Consider the following 23,320-nt stretch of genomic DNA (forward strand, 5'->3'; position numbering starts at 1 on the left):
AACTGCTGAGCCAAACCAGCCAGGACTCAAATCCTTGTTTTTCATGACCTTGATTACTTCATGTCATTCCCTCTGGCCAGTGTTTCTGTTGAGAAGTCAGCTGATAGCCTTATGGGGGGTTCCTTTGTAAGTAACCTGTTGCTTATCTCTTGCTGCTTTTAGGATTCTCTCTTTGTCTTTAATTTTAGACATTTTAATTATTATGTGTCTTGGTGTGGGCCTGTTTGGATTCTTCCTACTTGGGGCTCTCTGTGCTTCTTGTACTTGTATGCCTTTTTCCTTCACCAAGTTAGGAGAGTGCTCTGTTACTATTTCTTCAAATATATTCTCTCATCCTTGCTCATTTTCTTCTTTTTCTGGAACTCCCATGTTGAAAATGTTGTTATGTTCCATACTGTCCCACAGTTCTCTTAAGCTTAAGCTGTCTTCCTTTTTTTAAAATTGTTTTTTCTTTTTGGTTCTCTGACTGGGTCAGTTTTTCTACCCTGTCTTCTAATTCACTGATCCAGTACTTGGCTTCCTCTACTCTGCTGGTTATTCCTTCCAGTGTGTTCTTTATTTCTGCTATGTCATTCTTCATTTTTGCTTCGTGGTTTTTCATTTCCAATTGATTGATTTTCAATGTTTCTGTATCTTTACTCATGCTGTTGAGCTTCATTATCATGACTCTGAACTCTATCTCTGATAACTTGCTTAACTGCTTTTCATTTATCTCTTCTTTGGTAGAGTTCTCTTGATTTTCATTTGGGATTTGTTTCTTTGTTTCACCATTTTGGCTTTCTCAGTGGGTTTTGGAGCCTGCCAAATTTTCCCCGTAGTTGTTGTTATTCCACTGGTTGTGGCTCCCTCTTCTGGGTTTGGATGAGTGTGGGAGGACCCACCTTAAACACCACAGTCGAGTCTTACTTGCTTGGGTAGATTTCGAAGCCCAGGAAAGGTTCTGTTAACCTCTAGCTTTTTGCCTGGAGGCCATTAGTCTCAATTACTTGATGAGCCTTGGGTTGTAGCCCTCAACTGAATGAAAAAAAAAAATCACTCAGGTGTTCAGGGAAGAGGATTTTCAGCAGGTGGGGCAGATGCTTGCTGGTTGTTAATGAGCCTTAAGTTGCATTTCTGTGGCCTGTCTGGGTGGTGTTAAATTCCTGAAGGATGGGCTGTTTGAGTAAGATGGCTACTGTCCTGTGAGGGAGTGATTCAGCACAAAACTCCCATTGCCCTCCCAGCTCTCTGAGCTCTGGAGTCTCTCCACACAGATCCAGTCCAGTCCACCCTCCCTCTGCTGGAGCCCAGGATGCATGGTTGTAGCTAATTTAATGTTCTGTCCTGATCCTCTGCATTGTGGAACTGGCTTGGGATTTTTTTTTTTTTAATTTTCTTTATTGATTTTAGAGAGAGAGGAAGAGAGAGATAGAAACATCAACGAGTGACAACATCGATTGGCTGCCTCCTGTATGCCCTCCACTGGGGATTTGGCCCACAACTTGGGCATGTGCCCTGACCAGGAATCAAACTGGTGACCTCTTGGTTCATGGGTCACCATTCAACCACTGAGCCACAGGGACCAGGCCAGCTTGGGATTTTAACCCCAAGGGAGCTGCTCACAGCTAAAAAGCTGCTGTCCATGGGCTTCCAGCCTGCCCTCTTGCACCTCCCTAGTTCCTGCCAGTCTCGATTTAGCGTCCTCTTTCTGTCCCTGGTTATATGGGTCCTCTGCAGCTGCTTTTCTGTTTTTGTTGTTGTTGTTGTTGTTTTGACAATTTGTCTTTATTTTAGTTGTAATTCCAGTTTGGTCCTGGGAGATGGTCCGTGTAGCTTCCATTCTCTCCACCACCATTTTGGGGTCCTCCCCTCAACCTTTTTAATCTCTGGATTTAGCCTCTGGAGAACTCTGTCATTCCATTTGGTTCAGGGCCCTCAAGTCCTTACCTTCTCTCCAAGCTTTCAAATGTCTGTGTCCCTGCCCTGTCCTAAACAATAGCAAGTGTTAAAAAAAACCATTGGCCTTCACTAACAGAGCTACATCAAACCCTGGTAAGAGGATAAATCTTAGTATGAATTTCATATACAACAAACTCGAGGCTGTTCTACTCCCCTACTTCTACTCTCTTTCTGACTTCCTCTCTTAAACATACTGTTTATGGTTTGTTCTTCAATATCAATTGCATATTTGTCAGTGGACAAAAATATAAAACTGCTCTCATCTGTTCATACCACTAACCTCATGATTCAGTTGTCTCTGCAGGAGATCCTAGCAACCTCTCTCAGTGTTGTTTTCCAACCAATACCGTATGCTCTTATTCTTTTTCTGGAGAGAGGTAGAGCTTCACAGAAGGGAGAAGAGACAAAAGGTAGTAAGTGGAATCTGGGCTCTTATAACAGAATTGTGGGCACCAGTGTGGAATAATAGAAGGAGTACTGATCTGAAGACTATATTTTAGACTTAGTTTTCTTTTAACTAACAGTTTTCCAGCCTTGACATATATTTCTTACACATTTATGTCCCTTAATAGTGAGGATTATGGTTCATATTTTTGTCATCTGACAGTATCTAACACACAGTTCATGTTCAGTTGTGTCACAAGGGCCCCCACTGTGCTGTAACCTCCCTTCCCTGCCCAACTTCTTTATGCTCTTGGTTCAGGTCTTATTTCTACCACTTACTAGCTTTGAGGCCATGGGTAGGTTTGGTAACTTCTGTGACTCTGAATTTGTTTCACCTTACATAAAAAATAAATAATACCTGCTTCATAGTTTTATTGCACAGATCAAATAAAAGAACAGATATGAAATGTTTTGTAACCTATAGTGTGCCGTGAAAATGTAAGGTGATTTTAATCAAGAAATGTCAAAAAGCACAAAATTTTATCACATACATGAACTATTATTCCAACTAGATTATGTTGTGTAGTAGTTTCAGGCCTACTTGTAGATCCAGGTTTGCTTATGGTTAGCTCATTTGGATACTTTGATTAAAGTTGACATTAGGAAACAAAAAAGTCTAACCTTTATCTGGGTTTGATACAAAGGCCAATAGTAATTACATCACTCGAATGTAATTAGATTTCATTTTCCTTTGGTATCTTGGTGAAATTCCCTAAAGAATATCTAGGAGTAATTAAAGCAGAATGGCTCTGGTGAAGGAAGTACATTAAAAGTAATTAGTAAAATGTAACAAGCTTAGATGAAAACTGAATCTACAGTCCCTCAGCCATTTCCAAATATTAACTATATGAAATCTGTGTTCTAAATTTCCCAAAGGAAATAGTAGCAAGGATTTAGTGATCCTTTGTTACATGCCCACCTCTGTGCTAGAGACATGATAGATATAAAATCCTGAAAGCCTGCTTTCCAGGACCTCAGATTATGGTTGAGTCCACAATGCATTGAATAAATAAGGGTTTTGTTGTTTTTGTTTTTTTTTTTGTTGTTGTTGTTGTTAGTGGGTTGGGCTGGGCCTTGAAAGGTGGAGCTTAGTGAAGCAGAGAGGAAGAAGGCAGGGAGACCTTCTCTGTGTTGGGATAGTAAGCATGTCAAGTGCTGTGTATGGTATTATGCTGAGGTATGGTAGAACCAGATTATGGAAGTCCTTGAAAGCCTGGTAGAGGAGACACATACACACCCCTTTTCTCCATTAAAATTTCTGTATATGACCTGAACATATTTGTTCTAGAATGATGATAATAAGGCTGTGTGACTTTCAGCAAGTTACTTGAATTCTCTGAGATTTAGTTTTGTCATTTACAAGATAACAATGCTAAATTCTACATACTTTATAGGGCTTTTGTAATGGTTAAATGCAAATCAATATAAAACTCCTACTACACATTAAGTGATGGATAAATGTTAATACTCGTATCATTAGACATTATGGGGTGACAGGTCAGGTTAGTGTTGGCACTTACTTGAATTCCTCTAAAGGCAGCAAATATTCCCCCAGCTTGCTGTTTAAGTAGTTGCTAATATGTAGAATTTAACCCAGTCTCATCAGCAGCTACTTAAATAGTAGCCTGGGTTTCAGTTCACATAACTGCCTATAATTGTGTTGGTGTTATGCTGGGGGAAGTGGTCAACAGTTAGTAAATCTAATGTATTACTTGTCCTAGGGAAATACTATATTTTTTAACTTAAAAAATTGACTTTTTCATTGTTATATAAGGTAATCCGACTCTCTAGGAATAAAGTAAGCCCACTCCTAAAGGTCATATGACTCCATTTTAACTGGTTAAAATCTACATCCCTGAATTTTTCCATGAACCTTGACTATGGGGTAGCTTCACTTGGCAGAGCTCAAGAGAGAATGAAAGATACCATAAGAGAGCTGTTGATGGCGAGAGCTGTTTATTACCATTCACCTGCAGGCTCTGTCTGTGCCACCTGCTCATGCATACCAGACATGCCAACACTCTCCATTTATCTGCAGTACATGGAGAAATGATGGCATACTCATAAGTTTGGAGAAATTGCCCTTTTGCTTGGATGAGTTTCTTTAGGTTAAACAGGCCAAGATTTTTTTTTTTATCCTCACCTGAGGACACTTTTTTGCATTTATCTTCAGATAGAGCAAGAAGGAGAGAGGGAGGAAGAGAGAGCAAAACATCGATGTGAGAGACACATTGAGTGACTGCCACCCACACGACCCCAACCAGGGCCAGGGACAAACTGAAACCGAGGTATGTGCTCTTAGCGGGAACCGAACCCAGAACTCTCTGGTCTGCGGGCCGATGTTCTAACCACTGAGCAAAACTGGCCAGGGCTAAGCAGGCCAGGATTTTATCAAAGAGAGTACAAAGGTCACCAGACCTTTTCCAGGTAAAGTACTCTGTACATCTTGCTCCCTTGCCCTTGATCAATTTTATGGATTAATTAATTAAAATGTGTTTTTAGTTAGTTACAGAGAAATCACTTAGCTACAATTAAGTGTTTAGAAATCTTTGGGTCTAAGGTATCACATGATTCTCCACAGTAATTTACGGATAATATAATGCTGAGCCTACTGTGGCTACTCCATTGAAAATTAAAAATCAATACTTATCTGAGGCAGTTGTTGTTTATTTTATTAGCTGAAAGGGGCTGGAAATATAGATCAATAACATGTGGAAATTTATATTTCTACAGTCCTTTTTGGGCGAGGGGTTGGAAATGTTAAGAATTATAGAGAAAGCATGTTATGTTTTAAGAAAAAAACATCTAGTCTTTTGTTCAGGAGACTTGGGTTCCTTACATGGATTATGTTATTTTTTGTCACATTATTTTATTTTTTTGTTTGTTTATCTCTGCCTTAGTCTTCCTGCTGGTAAAAAATGGACTTCCTTGTAGTTAACCTTATGCATAAACGATAAGAAAACACTAAATTATTGAAATCTACAGATAATTTTCCCCTTATCGAGTCACTGCCAAGATGGAATTAGTGGAGGGGTCAAAGAGGGGTAAAATGATACCTGAAGTTCTATTGAGTTTCTTAAAAAGAAAGATGCACAGAGCAATCCGTGATGGCAGTATGATTCCATCTGACCCATAGACACCTCATCTAGGTTGGTCTTTACTTTGATAATTTTTCATATACCCACCACCCAGGTAGGTGATCAGGGGATAGGGGACTATAGATATGTGTTCTGTGCCCTAAAATGTTAGATGATGCTGAGACATTTTCATAAATTTCACATATTCTTTGTAGTCACATCTTAAAATCCCACTGTGGGCTTGGAGTGATACTTGTCAACACCAGAGTTAAGGTCGTGAAAGTCAAGAAACTAAACAGTGAATTCTTTATCTCTTTCATCCTTAGCTGTAAAATTGTAAGGCACAGAGAGACAATATCTGTGTGTGATGTATATATATGTGTGTATGTATGAATTGGCTTGGTTTTTTTTTTCTTTATTGGTTTGAGAGAGAGAGAGGAAGGGAAAGGGAGAGGAAGAGATAGATAGAAACATCGATGAGAGAGAACATTGACTGACTGCCTCCTGCATGCCCCCCACTGGGGATCGGGCCCACAACCTGGGCATGTGCCCTGACTGGGAATCAAAACGGTGACCTCTTGGTGCGTGGGTTGATGCTCAATCGCTGAGCTACACCAGCCAGGCGAATTGGCTTGTTTTTTTAAGAGCTTCAAATAATCTGAAGTAGAAATGGGCAAACAGAAATAAAGTGAGTCGCCACAAGAACACACCCCTTAAGTCCAGGTTACTCTGGATTCCACTTTGCATCCTTCCTAATTGGATGGTTATGATTTAGTTAAATGTGTTTCTGTTTAAAAGAAGTTGTAAATTTGCCTGCTTCCTCAGATTTTACTTTTGAATAGTCTGGTGGATTAAAAGGGATAGAAGGATCTAGGATGTATGAATGAACTGTGAGTTTCCAAATTGGTTTATATGGTAGATTTAAACTATGAAACAAAAATAGTAGCAGTAATGAAACCATTCTAGAAACAGGTAAATTCTAGTGAGCCTTTTATGATCTCTCTAGCTGAAATAACTTTAAAACAGAGAAAAACAAGTTTAATGACTGATATATATTTGAAATGTGCAGGTTGGACAGCATTTGGACTTGGAATGAAACAATAAGAGGTTACATTCATGGATAACCAACAAGATAAGGCTGTTGTTGCCTCAGCCAACGGAGAAAACACTCTGAATAACGGGGTCAAAGAAAATGGTAAGGGAATTTAATTATAATATGTAATATCTTGCCCAGTAGTGTTTTGTTATTATTTTGGTATCCACATGTTTGGGCAGGTTAAGTCTAGAATGCCTGTGAAAGTGATGTTAATCGTAAACTTTATTCCACCACATCTCTAACTGGGATAGAAGGGTCTCTAAGACATATCTAATCCAATCTCTTTGCTCTCCCAAATCATCTCTGTCAAATGAATATGTCAGTTCCTCAAAATTCCTAGTGAATTAGAAATATGCTCTCATGTGAGGCTTGGAACATCTAGATTCATTATGAGCTTCCAGGACAGAAGTGTGAAGAATAGGACTGAACCTCATAGCCTTGACTTTCCATTAGTTGAGCACTCAGTCTAATTCTTTCCTACCTTCTGAAGAAAGTTTCTGAAGGAAAAGCTGAACTTAAAGAAATAATGTCTTTTACTCACATGAATATTGAATATAAAATCAGGATTTTTCTTTAACTTGGTAATTCCTTGTTCTAGAGAAACAATCTTAGCTCACATAATAAGATCAAGTACCAGAAACTGACCAAGGGAAAGAGAATGAATGTGCCTGGTTTAACAAAGACCTTTAACCTTATTCCTGTCATTGTTTTTCTTGTCTCTAGACTCAGAGAACCAGGATATGGCAATGAAGTCATTTGCAGCTCTAGAAGCCGCTGCACCTGTCCAGCCTATACCAATGGTTCCAAAAGAGACCTTGATGTATCCCAGGGGTCTCTTGCCTCTGCCCTCCAAAAAGCCCTGTATGCAGAGCCCTCCCTCTCCTCTGGACCTGATTGAAGCACCTGAGCATGCTGCTAATAGTGCTTCTGTGAATGCCATCTCCCTTACATCTGGCGTTGGAAAAGGTCTGAACACGTGGTCACTACCCAATGAGTGTGAGAAAGCTCCATTTGCCATTATGGAACCTGCAGGCTTGTCAGCTCTGAATGGGGACTGCCTCATGCAGCCAAGCCGGACTTGCTTGGGCTGCTTCATGGAATCCAAGGATGCAGTAGATCCTGAGCCAGGGATCAGTCTAAAAGTTGGTGATCTAAATAGGGATTATGAAACTTGCGCAGTGTCTGATATTGGGATTCAGTGTATTAATGCTGGAGAAAACATGAAATATGGAGAGCAGCTGCTCTCAGACCAGCTTCTAGGCTTCCCCCTACACAAATCAAGGGCAGGAGATAGACGAGAAGCCGAGAAACCTGACATAGACTTGGAGGACCCAGCTCAGAAAAGTTATTATGAGGCATTACTGTTAGATAAGTGCAACACAGAAGAAGCTTTGCTGGCAAATTCCAATCAGGATTGGGGTTACTTTGAGACTTTCATTAGTGAGAGTAAGATTGAACTGCTTGACCTCTGTTCCAAGAATGAGCTGTCTGTCAACCTATTCTCTGAAGAAGATGTGGATAACTACATGTTTGATGATGATGAGTCAACACTGGGCAGTGATGTCTGCTCCCTGAAAATTCGATATGAGTCCTTCCAGGATAATGTTCGAGACAAGACCACCCTTCTGATGCAGGAGGATGCCCAGTTCAACTTTTTCCCCAGTGTCTTTACTACCTGCCCCAAGCGGGAGTGTAAGAGTGGGGCCCTGAAGCAGAGCAGTGATCTTTCCCAATTTAAGGTCCCTGATGTGAGCATCATCTGGGGGGAGGATGATAAAAATCTGGACAAGAAGAAAGGCAAAGAAGAAGGACAGGAAGACAAAGATGCAGAGAAAAAAGATGGAAAGGAAAATGGAGAAAAATCTGCCTTAAATAAACCATCCAGTGGAACTGAGGGAGGGCAATTTAAGAATCCAAAGCAGGGCCATCTTGCCAATTCCTTGGAGGCATCAGGGAATTTCAGTGATGACAGTTCCTTCATTGAGGTCTCTTATGATGCCATGGGGGAGATCAAAGACTGTAAGCGCTATATGGCTCGGGACAATAATTCTGGCAGCTCCTCCTCCCAGCAGAACTATGGGCTTCGAGCAAAGAGAAAAGTCAGGTACAGTGAAGATTATCTATATGATGTTGACTCACTAGAGGGTGAAAAAGTAAATGAGAGGAAGGAATGGATGCCAGGTGGTTCCAAAGAGGAAGACGATGATGAATGGTGTCCCAAAAAAAGAAGAAAAGTAACCCGTAAAGAACCCCCTGTTATTATCAAATACATTATCATCAATCGCTTTAAAGGTGAGAAAAATATGCTGGTGAAGTTGGGTAGGGTGGATGCTAGTGAGACAACAGTGAATTTGAGTGAACATCAGCTAAACAAATATGCCAAGCTGGCGCCCTTGAAGGGCTTCTGGCAAAAGAAGAAGAAGCAGAGAAACAGCAGCACAGACTCCAACAAGACACACTTATGCCCAAAGCAAATCTTTGAAACAGGTAGCTTTGAGGTGTCATTCCTGCCACCTGCTCGCAAACGAAAATGTAAACTTGGCAACAGGCACAGGATTCAAAGAATCCCATCCATGGAAACTTCAGCAAGTAGTAAGCAAGTTTCATTCTGCAATGATCAGAGGCAAGCTAGTAGTCTTAAAGAAGATGGAAGCCTGAAAGGTACACTGAAATCAGCCCCTCTGGCTACTTCCAGCTGTGCAAATGGATCACATTTAAATGACATCACAGGCCCTGACTCAGCAAAATTCAAAGCCCAAGATGCAGAATTTAAGGGGCCAGAGAGGAAAGTGCTCAACAAAATCAAATTTAAAAGTGAAGCCAGATTAAAATCTAAGAAAATTAAAACTGGGCAAGAAAGCAAGCCAGTTGTTGAAATGAGTCCTCTTTTGGAAGACCGATCCTCCAAAGCTAATTTAAATAATGAAGCTATTCCTGGGACCTCAAACAATTCCCATCTATCTGAATTTCATGAGGCAAAGGTTGCTAAGAATTCTACTTTTCTACCAACAACATGCTCTTCTGAAATGCCTCTATCATCTCCTAATGTTGCCACCAATATACCTGTTATCCCTGGAGGATACCTGCAGACATTGTTAGATGCTTCTGACTTGTCAAATAATACTGGTATCTCATACTTCACTCACCATCCTCCAGAGCAAAATGAAGACAGCCTCACTCAAACAGAAAAATCATTTGTACCTCTCCAGCCTGCCCAGGAGTGTGTGCTTTCCTCACCCTCTGAGTCTGAGCTACAGCAGTCATCCCAAAACTTCAAAATGGAATCAAGCGACTATGGAAATGTGTGGCCCAACAAGCCTACTTCTGGTCCCCAGGAATTCATGACTGAAGTCTCAAGGGAGACAGCCCCAACCCAATCCAGTGAATTTGGAGTCTCCCAGGTAGTGTCTGTGGAAAATAACCTCCCAGCTGCGACATACAATCCAATCTGCCTCAATAGTAGTGGTGGTGGTTGCAACAAGGTCCTATATGCCTCTGTGCAAGACACCCATCTTCCATCAGATGACTCTTATCAATTATGTCACTTTAATAATGGAGAGATCTGCTTTCCTTTCCAGCAAAGCCCAGTCAATACGGATGATGGTCGACTATTTAATTTTGATTCCATGGCCCCACTCTCTGTCAATTCAAGCAATTATTGTTCCTTAACCTTGAAGTCCTGTGAAAAGGATGCTGATGATGATATCACTGATGACTTCCTGGCCCATTGCAGCCCCAAGCTGGTGATCCAGCAGAGCATTGATGAAATCGCACCACTAAAGGAGTCCACTGACCTCCTGGATATCTCCAATTTTACTCCTGACAAATTCCGCCACTCTTCCCTGTCTGAGATATCCCCACCTGACACCCCCAGTATTTCCCCTCAGATTACCAGATGTGAGAGTACAAAGACACTAGGAACACTGCAGGGATTCCAAGAGGGTGTCCCAGGACCAGTGGGCAATATGGAGAAAATCAAGTGGGACTGCAGTACCCTTTCACAGCAAGTCCAAGTGGAGGATGGATTTTCTTTAAATAACCATCAGTTTCAGTTCCATATGTTCAATGATGAGGATTCTGTCAGCCTGCTCCAAAAAAACCCTTGCTTATCAACATTTGATGATCCATCTGGTCAAATGAACACCAACAACAAAGTGTCGAAATCAAGAAAGAAAAGTTCACCCAACAAGAGTGGGGCTGTGAATCAAAGCTCTTCCCAGAAAAACACCAGGAAAAAATCTCCCAAAGCCACCAACAAAGGGATTGAAAAGCCATCTGGTAAAACCTTCCGCCAAGTCCCTAAGTCAACAAAGAAAGGGAAATACATGGCTGCAATCAATGGAGAGAAAATGCAAATTGGCATTGGCTGTGAGGGAGGTCAAATCAATAGCATATCCTCCACGGGGAAGACACTGACGGAATGTATCCAACATGGTGGTCCTGGGGCCTCTATGAAGATGCCAGGTCAGAAGGGACTTTCTGGAGATTGGTCTTTGGGGAAAGACAGCAGCCCAGGCTGGAGCGACATGAGCATAGGCACCAACACCAACAGCCTCCTAGATGATGACCAGCGGGAGTTTCAGGAGCCTTCCTATATTTTGTCCAACATTGCCTCTGGTATGGCAGATGTGCAGAGATTCATGATGGCCTCCATAGAGCCCCTTTGGGAGCCCATTCAGCACCATGGGGACCCCAACATATTCTATTCCCCTGAGTCCAATAGTCTAAAATTAAAAACCCTCAAAATATTGGCTGGGACACCACAGGAATCTAAGAAAAAAGTCAACAATGGGTCACCAGGAGCCACTAAGAATCACAGGTCCATCAAGGGTGTGAGTAAAAGCAATGGGAAAGCAGCAGTAGGTGATCCTGGTCGTGCAAACATGCCTGGTTATAATGAGGACTCTCGGTCTGCCTTCTTTGATAAAAAGTATAATAACCTGAGTACTTTAGGCAATAATGGACCAACACACAAAAAGTTATATCGTCACAAATCCAGCTCCAAGGCCCTGAGAGATGAGAAGTGTAAGGGAAAGCGCATGGAACGAGAACAGGTCCACAAGGATGAGGCTGGGACAGCTTCTTTTGAAAAACTGAGGTAATACTGCTCCAAAATGGCTGAGATGATGCACCCTTAGGTTTCCTACTACCTGCTAAGCCTGCAGTCTGTCATTTCTCCCCTCTTCAAAAGCAAAAGTTTGCATGAAAGAAACTGCCCAGTTCCCTTCTTTTTCAAATTAAAAAGGAAAGATGAAAGTGCATGAAAAGCCCTATACCTTTAAGCCACCCAAAAGATTGGGCTATTTGGTTGTGGCTTGGCTAGGTATAAGCTGTAACAAGGATACTTTTTCTGCTATTCAACATTAGCTTTTACTTATTGAGAAAATAGAACCAGAATATGCTCTTGAATGATTTTGGGAAGGGAAGGGCTTTGCAGAAAGAAAAATTTTCGACAACAGAATAAAAAAGGTATACCGACAAAAAGCCAAGATTATTTAAGCAAAAAGAATGTAATTTGGAAAACAAAATCTCATCGTGCAGCAATTAGAAGTGCTTTCTAGTGTCCCCTGCTATTTCTGTCTTTTCTGCATCCTACGGCATCTAGTATGATGTAAACTAATTTAGATTTTTGTGATCCCTTTGTGGGACATACTCTAAAACTAACTAAGATGGCATAAATTGTTTGGTTTTTCTGCAGGGATTCCGACTACAGTCTCCTAAAAGCAGAAACAGCATTTTGGGTTTTACCTGTATTTGAAGAAGAGGCTCGCATTTTCCAGAAAGACATTTGATGTTTGTATTTTATTTCTTTCAAAATATGCCTTGTGGTATGTATGTTGACATGTAAGTGCTTAAAGAAAAGATTTTTAAAGTGTGCGAATAAGTCTTTGGAAGCAAACTTTAATCTGATATTCTATGTAAAAGACTTTAAAAGTCACACTGTTGCACAAGTAGTTTATGCACTATTTACCCAAGGGAAGAAAAAGGAAAACATTGTGCCAAACTACAAACAAGTGACTCTATTGTATATATTTTTACTTCTGTCAACATTTGGTTGTGAGTATTTGGGGAGCTTGTCCCTGTTGATTTACTAGAAACATTCCAGTGATTCTTGCTATTAACCACCCCACTTATGTGGATAGCACCTATAGATCACAGTGGAAAAATATGTTGTGCTACACAATTTACCAAAACTTAGAGGATGCTGTTTGAGATGTGCCAAATTTCCTTACCTCATCTCATAGATTCACCCCACAGTTTAAAGATCATGAATGAATTTTTAAATATGTATATGTGCATACATACATTATTTAAAATGTTTAAACTCTACTGTCCTGTGTGGAAACATGAAGAATTAAACTTGGCACAAGGAAGGTTTGTTTGTTCCATTGTCTGAAGGTTAAAATGTTGGAAAAGTTTGGAAGTGACAACAGTTAAGTCCATCGGGGACCCAAGTATATACATTTACAGAACCTTTTACAAGGAAACAAAACAGCTGCTTTAAAGTTTGTTTTCTAAAAGCAAAATCTGTAGCTGAAAATTATTTAAAGTACAAAGTTATATTGCTCATACTTTATATCTCGGTTTTATATATTTTATAATAGTCTGGGATAAATTATAAAAAAGCTATAAAATCAACACTAATGATAAATGAAGTACATAGATTGCTTTTATTTAAGTAGTTTCCAACCTGTTTTGTCAAAAGTGCACTCATATCATGGCTTTAGTTCTCTGTTTAATCTTGCAATGCCAATGTCATTTAAAGAAAACACTAAGGCATCTCAGTACAATGCCTATGGGATATATATATATACACATGTGTGTATATGTGTGTGTGTGTATATATATATATATAAAATCTCAGATAAAATCTCAGATAAAATGAATAATTTGTGGTAATGACTAATTTGGGCCATATATACTTAGTCTGAGAATGACTAGCATTTGATGCCACATGCTATATTTAAATTTCAATTTTATATATATATTTGAAATCACATTTTTTATTCAATCCTACCCCCCTTTTTAAAAATTTCACAGCTCCAACATTCCTCACTACTAGCTTTTTCTTCCCCTTTATTTACCACTTTACTTCTAACATTTGATCTATTTTCCTTGCACAGTTGAAGGCCTGTGTGTCTGATGACTGATGCATTATGGCACAGATGAGATAATGGATGTGAAAGCGCTTTGTAGATCGTAAAGTGCTATACAGATATAGGGGATTAATATTATTAATGTTGTTGGTTGTTGTTGTTGTTAACCTTACTATTCTTACTAATATTGTTACTAACCTATTAACTTTTGAATATATAGGCTGTGGGTGGGAGGGTGGAGAATAAGCGGGTGGGGGAAAAGGGGATTTAAAAAAGGGGGAAGATGTTTCAAAAGGAAAATTTAAGCAAAATATGAATCTACCTAGTTATTGCCACCTAAATATATTCACAAACAGAGAAGAAACATTTGAAAGTAGTCAGAGAGAAATGGAATGAAGCCTGTCACATATATTAGTATACACACTTCCCAGTCCATGATTCCTTTCACCAGCCTGCTCTACTACTTCTAGCTAGGTTGTAAAATGAAGCCTGTGTTCTTGATGGTGTGATTGTGTGTGTCTGTAGGGATGAGTGGGTGAGGAGAATTTTGCAAAGCTGCTTCAGGCCTGGAAAATTACTTACTCAAAAGGCACCAGATTAAACATGCTCTAGAGCTGCCATTCAAACGGGAAAATAATCAAACTGAAACACTTTCTTCTATTTCTCCACTCTGATAGCTAGCTGTTTGCACTAAATTCTATGCCTGGTTCCTAGGAGCTGGTATTTGTTTTGTTTGGGTTTGGCTTTTTTTTTTTTTTTCTATTTTGTAGCTGAATTTTGGTTTGGAATCACCAACTCTGCCTATACTGTGATCCCCAAGACTTCAGACTTCAATGTCACCTGCTGGCAATTAAAAGAAGAAATTAATAAAATGTTCCATGAATACAATGTGTTTTACAAAAAACTAAGGGAGCAGTTGTCCAGTTTTTCTCATTATCAGTTTAGCTTTGCAGAAGGGGCTGGCGTGGGGTAGAAGGACAACCTGAAACTGTTAGAAACAAACAATTTTCTTGTCGGACTTTGCTATTGTTAGTCCTTTGGAATAGATAGATACTCTTTCAGTTTCTCCTGTGGAGCTCATTAGGGGCTAATTCTAGGGCATGGTTCATCCATTTCTCCAAAAGGAATTGCAATTTTAAAGTACCTTTTTTATTGCCCTACAGTGTATTATGTTTTTAACATATAAATTAGTGACCCATAACCAATCTGTATTAAAATTTAGCAAGAAACTGAGTTTGAGAAATGAGCAATAGGACAAATCAGAAAATTCTTGCTCTCTTAATTATACTTAATATCCACTCAGTACATGATGTTCTGACTTTAGTTTTTAAAGCTTTGTTGATCCTGTCTCTCCTCTGACAATTCTTTTTTTTTTTTTTTTTTTTTTTACTCACAATTGGTGTTTTCTTTTTCCCTGTTGCAACATAGTAGGCCTGACTTTTTGGAGATCCCTTATTCAACCAGCTGCCTTAGTGGAGTGAGGACCAATGATGTAAAAATAGTGTTTTGCCCTAACATTGATATCTCATCAGATATATGAAATTTTCCTTGGTCTGAAGTTCCTAATTGCTGTTACCTGTAAACCTCTCCTCTCTGAGAAGCTGCTTCCTATTAATGCCTTCCTGAATGAAACCCATTTAATTTTTACTTTCCTGAAAATGGTATTCTCCCATTTTCTTCTTACTTAATCTCAGTCCTTGGTCTTAGATTTTTTTCTTTTATAATCTCATATTCCACCTCCCCAAAGTGTCAGAATATAAGAACCTTAGCCAGGCTACTTCTTGGGGAAGTTCAGAGAAGAACCTTCTCACTCTTAATTACTTTTCATTGCTTTGGCCACTTTCAAATCTAATATTAAACACATGTTCTCACACACATGCAGAATCATGTCACATGACTGAGGAAAGTTGGAAAGTCCTTTTCCTTGAAAATCTGTATGAATAGATCTGATCCCCTTTCTAACCTGGTTGGTTAGGTACTGGACTGTGTGGAGCAGGGTGTTAAAACAGTGGCCTTGACCAAGGTTCTTTGAGACTTTGAGATTACGTTTGGGCTTTGATATCTGGCTTGAACCAATGACCTCTCTCCAGTGTCTCATATACCACCTTCCTATGCTGCTTCCTCCCAGCTTTCTTTTCTGACTCTTTGTTTCTCTGCAATTACATGTGAAGGCCTTACCGTTTCCTACATGTTTTCCAACCTCCTGCACTGCCCTGAGCATCACTTCTTTAGCCATCTGCCTGAAGTCCTTGGTGCTAGGTGGGCTTTTGTGACAACTTTCATCTTCTGTGAACTTTTTCTTTGCTGGGATACATCTGTATGTGTGCTAGGGGGAGGGAGGCAAGTGTGTGTATGACGGAAAAGCATAAAGGATGCTTCACAAGCTGTAAACACCTCTGGCTAGCATCCTATGTTCTGTTATTTGAGGTTCTGCAGTTTTAGTGAATTCCATGTTAGTGGGTTGTAATCAGCATTTACTGCCTAAAGGAGAAAAACCATATCCAAGGACCTCTTTACCAAGCTGCTCTTACCAAGTTGAACCAGTTTGATGCAGATCTGCCACATCTTCAATTTACAGATGCTCTCAGAACAGTTCCAAAAATTGAAGAGAGCTAAGTTTCTGCACTGAAGAGGAGAATGGAGCACTAGGTTGTCCTAACTAGTGCTAGAACTAGAAATGTTTGTTTTCTCCCATATTATTGAGAAATGATCTATTTAAAGAGTTTTTGTTTTGATTTAGTTTTTTTTAATGACTGCCCACCACTATAGGAATATGACTTTTTTTATTAAATAAAAATAGCATGAGATTTCTTTTCTAATCATAAAATTCACTAAGTGAATCATTACATTTAGAAGGTTTAGTACCAAAATCAAATGTTTTAGTAACATATAGGGATCTTGTCAATACAATGTAGGCCAGGAATTTTGAAAAGATGTCTCAAGTACCTGAATAAAAGTGGAAAAAATATTAGCTCGGCTGTTTAAACTTGAGAAACGCTGTCATCTGCTTGAGGGTCCTCAGCCAGCACAGCATTATTTTGATGACAGTACTCAGGCTATCGTATAAGACACATTTGTTTCCTCAGAGTGTTAAACAGTAGCTACAGTCATGAAGCAGAGCCCCCATTACAACTACATTATACTTGAGACGTACTCTTGGTTTCGGAATCATAACTAAGAGGTAAAACATTAGAGAAAGACAATGTAAAAGAAAGAGGCTTAGTACAAAGTTGAATATATGAATGAGGCTTTTAAAATCAGAATCTCAGTAAATAGATATTAACATTAACACTTATCAACAGGAGATAGAAAGGATGTATGTCCATCCAACAGGCTCACTGTTTCTGAGTCTTAAAAAGACATGCCCCTCAAAAAGAAAGGGGATATTTAAATCATTTTGCCTCTTTGAGAGACACCTAGTTTTTACAGCACAAAAAGAAAAGGCTTAGAATGAAAACTAGAAGAGGCCTTTGTTTTTGACTCCCACTGAGGAGTGAGAAAGCTTAAGATGCTCTACTGGAATACCAGTAGCACTGACTAGGGTTTGCTGCCTACAGAGTTTTGAATGTACTAGTCCTTAATTTAATTTCCACAAAACTAAATGCACCTCTTTAGTAAGTTACTGATTTATGGTGCTAAAAAAAACTATTATCCCCATTTTTCTCCTCTCCCAAGCCCCTTACATATTTAAGAAAATTTAAAAGTGTTAGAGGCCCTTTTTATGAATGTAACCTGAGTTTCTGTTTGATATATGACACTCCAACTTTAAAAGTTAAGAAATTATTTGCCTTTTTTCTTTTAGAGTTAAGTTTTATAAATAATCTGTAGAGTCAATTGAAGTATAAAGCTTAAGAATCAGTCTTAAGACGCCTACAAAATCTTGTATATTTTTAAGTGTGCCAATTTGTAACATATTTTGTAAGTGTATATTTTTCTTAGAAAAGTGCTGTGAAGTGTCTGTATGTGAGAGTTTTCCTTTTGTGCACCACTAGGTGCTAATAAAAGGATATTTACTTCAAAGTTTCTGGTTTTAGAAACCACAATACAAAGAAAAAAATACACTTTGTTGGGAATTTTGTAACACAAAACATGTTGTGAAAGAGTATAGTGATCTTGTGCAAAAGAAAATGAACATTTGTGAGCTTCTTGCTGTTTTATAGATTTTCTTGTAAATTATTCTTGTAACACCTCTGGTTTTGTTGTTCTTGTTGCAAAGGTTTTAAATATTTGTGACTGAGTGTATGGTGAAACTGTCATACTGTTACCTAGCTGAGTTTTGCTATTGTTTATGGAATAAATAAAAAGAAAAGTTTAAAATACTGCTTTAGAATCATATGTAACAGAAATCAAACCATTTCTAATTAAATTCTATGTCCCAAATAAAAAGTTCTTCATTGTCTAGAGCAGTGTTTCTCAAACTGTCTGTGGTAAAGTACCAATGCTTTTTCTTGAATGCATCACAGATTGATACTATAATGGAACAAAATAAGAATGAATTTTTTAAGTGAAAAGGAAAAAAGATAGGCAAAATAAAAACTCTAATGTATTCAATTCATCATGTAAAATTACAATTTAAAACAAACATAGGGGAAAAGAAAAGAATTACAAAAATTTGGTACTGTTTGAGACAAGTCCACTGATTAATGTCAAATTGCCATAGAAGGTTCTAACCACGCTTTGAGAAACACTTTGAGTAGGATTACCAGCATTATCATCATCTGGGAACTTATTAGGAATGCTGAATTCCAGGCCTTACACTAATTCTACTGAATCAGAATCTGAATTTTAACAAGGTTCCTAGTTGATTTGTGTGCATGTTAAAGTTTGAGAAGCACTGGGCTAGAGTTTTGTGCAGGGAATTTTTCTGCCTCGAATTAAGGAATCGTTTTCTAGTGTGTCCAGTCTTCAAAGACCTTAGAACAAATGGTGTCCTTGTTTTGTGGTCTAGATGGATACTGCAGAGATGCAGTCCTCTCAAAGTGTCAAAGCTGTTTATTGAAAGTAATAAATGCTAATTTGCCTGGTACCCAAAATATGTCAGATTTTCCATAATTCCCTACAGTTGCTACATCATTTTACTTACCACTCACCCATGGACCCTGTTTTCTTTAATCAGTACTTTTCCAAACTTTATTCTCACTGTGCTCAGTATTTTAACATTTGATACATCTAGAAAAACTAGAGTCATCCATCAGTACCTGGAACCCTGGTTAACCACAGGAAGGTCAGTGTTGTACACGCAAGCCAACAGCCACTTCGTTAGTCTTAAATATCATTACTCAAAGAAATTGAAAAATGCATATAATCTCATTTCCATCTACCACTTCAACTACCACCTATATTCCCATAAATCTCTCCTAATTTTCTAGCCTATATTTTCAGTTGTAAGCTGCCTATCTCCACTTGGACATTCTGCAAGTTCCTCACACTTATTTATTCAAAATCATTTCATAATCCCTTTACCTTCTGAGTGTGCTCTACTTCATTGAATGATACTCCATTCATCCAAGCCAGGGAGAAAGGTTCACCAACTCCTTTCTCTTCCTTCCTCAAATCCAATTGGCCACTGTCAGTTTTCCTGCCTATCTATCTCCATTGGCCTTAATTCAAGTGTTCATGGCACTTCACCTGGACTCTTGCAGACATTGTCCTAATTCAGTGGTATTCAGACTGGGATTTCATCTCTGGGAATTTTTACATAAGAAAAAAGAAATGGCTCTGTAGAGTTGCCAACTTTTTATTTTGCTAAGTAAAGGCATTTTAAAAATAAAACTATTATCAATAAACAACAAGTGTTGGCAAAGATGTGAAGAAAAGGGAACCCTCCTGCCTTGGTGGGAATGCAGACTGATACAGCCACTATGGAAAATAGTATGGAGGTTCCTCAAAAATAGAACTACAATATGAACCAACAATTACACTTCTGAGTATTCATCTAAAGAAATTCAAAACACTAATTTGAAAAGATATATGCACCACTATGTTTCTTGCAGCATTATTTACAATAGTCAAGATATAGCAGCAACCTAAGTGCACATCAACAGATGATTGCATAAAGAAGATGTGGTATATGAACACAATGGAATATTACTCAGCCATAAAAAAGAAAGAACTCTTACCATTTGGGACAGCATGGATGGACCTAGAAGGTATAATGCTAGCTGAAATAAGTAGGACAGAGAAAGACAAATACCAAATGATTTCGCTTATATGTGGAATCGAAAAACAAACAAAACAGAAACTGACTTAGATACAAAGAACAAACTGTATGATTGCTAGATGAGATGGGGATTGGGAAACTAGGTGAAAAGGGTGAAGAAATTAAATACAAATAGGTAGTTGCCAAATAGTCATGGGGATGTAAAGTACAGCATAGGGAATATACTCAATAATATGCAATAACTACATATAATGACAGGTGGGTACTAGACTTATCAGGGGGAACACTTCATAAATTATGTAACTATCTGACCACTATGCTGTAGAACTCAAACTAATATAAAACAATATTGAGTAAAAATTGTAATTGAAAAAAAGCCACTGGATGTTTTAGCTAATGCAATAAAACAATTTAAAAATAAGGATAGATAATAGACAAAAGGAGGTAAAATTGTTCTCATTATTTATAAATAATATAAATCTGGAAGTTTCAAGAAAATAGTCTGAAAAATATGTTACAATTAATAGAAAATTTAGTAAGTGATCTGGTGGCAAATGTGAAATAATAGCTTTACTTTTTTTAGCAATATTCATTTAGAAAGGATAATAAAAAACAGCTCACATATTATATTTATATGTATATATAAATATACACTTGAGCAGGACTTATTTGATGGAAAAAAAAAACAACCCAGCCAAACATTAATGGAGGCCTAACGCCAACGTGAATAAATGAGCAGTGCCATGTTTCTGGATGAGATAGCACAATATTGTACAGATAAGGACACTTCTCAAATTAATCAACAAAGGAAATGTAGTTCCAATTAAATCCCACCACATGTTTTCTGGAATTTGACATTGATTTTAAATTCATCAGAAGAATAAAGGCATAAGATGAATAAAAACTATGGGAAGAATAAAAGAAGTTGATCTGACAGCTATTAAAATATACTGTGAGGCTACAATAATTAAAAGTGTCTTGGGAGGAGGGTGTCAATGGGGGAAAAAGGAGAAACATCTATAACAAAAATAATAAAAAAATATGGTCCATATTTTAATATTTTTAGTCTATATCTGCTACAAATAATATATAGAATAGCAGCTTTATATTGTTCAAAAGTGTTAAATAAATGTTGTCATACTATAAAAATTTAAATAAACTATTATCAATTCACAGAAGATTTTAACACCCATTGTCTTTTCCTCTTCACCATGGGCCATGAGAGACTCAAAGCAAGCTTCCAAACCATTAGTTGGATGAAGTAGAGGATCAAATCAGCAATTTGGAAGGCAAGGTACAAAAAAACATCCAGCCCTGGCCGGTTTGGCTCAGCGGTTAGAGCGTTGGCCTGCGGTCCTTAGAAACCCGGGTTCGGTTCCCGCTAAGGGCATGTACCTCGGTTGCAGTTTGTCCCCAGCTCTGGTCAGTCGTGCGGGTGGCAGCCACTCGATGTGTTCCTTTCACATCGATGTTTCTCTCTCTCTCTGTTCCTCTCTCCCCCTCCTACTCTACCTGAACAAAAAAAAAAAAAGGAAAAATGTCCTCGGGTGAGGATAATAAAAACAAAACAAAAAAAAAACACCCAATCAGAGCACAAAAAGAAAAATATTTTAAATTAGGATAGTTTAAGGGACCTTTGGGACAACATGAAACATAACAATATCCATATCATAGGGGTACCAGAAGGAGAACAGAGAAAACAAGGGATCAAGAACCTATCTGAAAAGATAATGACCAGCTCGGCCAGTGTGGCTCAGTGGATTGAGTGTCATCCCATGGATTGAGAGGTCCTGGTTCGATTCCTGGCCAGGGCACATGCCAGGGTTGAGGACTCAATCCCCAGTGGGGCAGTCGATTGATGTTTCTCTCTCACATTGATGTTTCTATCTCTCTTTCCCTTACTCTCTCTCTAAAAAAAAAATATTTTAAAAAATAATAAAAATAATGACCAAAAACGTTTCTAACCTGGTAAAGGAAAAAGACACACAAGTCCAGGAAGTGCAGAGAATCCCAAACAAGATGAACACAAAGAGACCCACACCAAGACATATCATAATTAAAATGGCAAAGGTTAAAGACAGAGAATCTTAAAAGCAGCAAGAGAAAGACAGTTACCTACAAGAGAGCTCCCATTATACTATCAGCTGACTTCTCATCAGAAACATTTCAGGGCAGAAGGGATTGGCATGAAATAAAGAGCTTCCCAGACCAGAAACAGCTGAAGGAATTTGTTACCACCAAATCAATATTACAACAAATGTTAAAGGGCCTTCTTGAGGAAGATAAAATAATAGAATGGAACAAATACATGCCTGTCAATAGTCACTTTAGATGGAAATGGGGCCCTGGTCAGTTTTTCTCAGTGGTTAGAGTGTCGGCCCTTGGACCAGAGAGTCCTGGGTTCAGTTCCCACTAAGGGCATGTGCCTCGGTTTCAGTTTGTCCCCGGCCCTGGTTGGGGTCATGTGGGTGGCAACCAGTCAATGTGTCTCTCTCACATAGATGTTTCTCTCTCTCTCCCTCCTGCTCTGCCTGAAGATAAATGCAAAAATGTCCTCAGGTGAGGTTAATGCTCCAATCAAAAGACATAGAGTGCCTGAACAGATAAGAAAACAAGACCCATATATATGTCTACAAAAGACCCATGTCAGAACAGAAGATACACACATACTAAAAGTAAAATGATGTAAAGGGATATTTCATGCAAGGGAAAAGAAGCTGGGGTAGCAAAACTTATGTGTGAAAAAGCAGACTTTAAAACAAAGGCTATCGTAAGAGACAAAGAAAGAGACTACATAATTATGAGAGGATATAACCCTTATAAGCATTTATGCACCAACATAGAAGCACCTAAATATATAAAGCAAATCTTGATGGACATAAAGGAAGAGACTAACAGTAATACAGTCACAGTAGGGGATTTTAACACACCATTGATATCAAAGGATAAATCTTCCAGACAGAAAATCAACAAGGAAATGGTGACTTTAATGACACACTACACCAGATGGACTTAATTGATATTTTCAGAGCTTTTCACCCCAAAGCAGCAGAATATATATTCTTCTAAAGTATAGAATATTTTCTAAGATAGACTACATGTTAGCACACAAAGCAAGTCTGAATAAATTAAAGAAAATTTAAATCATATCAAGCATCTTCTCTGACCATAATGGTATGAAACTACAATCATAAGAAGAAGAAAAAACCCACAAGGACATGGAGGCTAAATAATATGTGAATAATCAATGAATAGGTTAGCAATGAGATCAAGGAAGAAATAAAAAGATACCTTGAAACAAATGAAAATAAGAACACAACAAACCAAAATCTATGGGACACAGCGAAAGCAGTCCTAAGAGAGAAATTCATAGCATTACGGACCTATCTCAAGAAACAAACTCAAATAAACCATTTAACTTTACACTCAAAGAAATTGGAAAAAGAACAACAAACAAAGCCCAAAGTGAGTAGAAGGAAGACAATAATAAAGATCAGAGATGAAATAG

The 23,320-nt window shown here is 38.4% G+C and overlaps 1 protein-coding gene across 3 annotated transcripts in view; it reads left to right on the top strand.

Annotated features, from left to right (window-relative positions):
• Positions 1 to 12,763, top strand: part of NEXMIF (neurite extension and migration factor) — a 65,925-nt gene extending 53,162 nt beyond the window's left edge. For all 3 annotated transcript variants that reach the window (XM_036271579.1, XM_036271580.1, XM_036271581.1), the window contains 3 exons: positions 6,529 to 6,654; positions 7,279 to 11,653; positions 12,254 to 12,763. In XM_036271579.1, the coding sequence (XP_036127472.1) occupies positions 6,576 to 6,654; positions 7,279 to 11,653; positions 12,254 to 12,347 (4,548 nt within the window). In that variant the 5' untranslated portion in view covers positions 6,529 to 6,575 and the 3' untranslated portion in view covers positions 12,348 to 12,763. The remainder of the gene's footprint in view (positions 1 to 6,528; positions 6,655 to 7,278; positions 11,654 to 12,253) is intronic.
• The last annotated feature ends 10,557 nt before the right edge of the window (positions 12,764 to 23,320 follow it).

The sequence above is a fragment of the Molossus molossus genome, unplaced genomic scaffold, assembly GCF_014108415.1.
Source record: "Molossus molossus isolate mMolMol1 unplaced genomic scaffold, mMolMol1.p scaffold_m16_p_2, whole genome shotgun sequence".
Taxonomy (NCBI): Eukaryota; Metazoa; Chordata; class Mammalia; order Chiroptera; family Molossidae; genus Molossus; species Molossus molossus.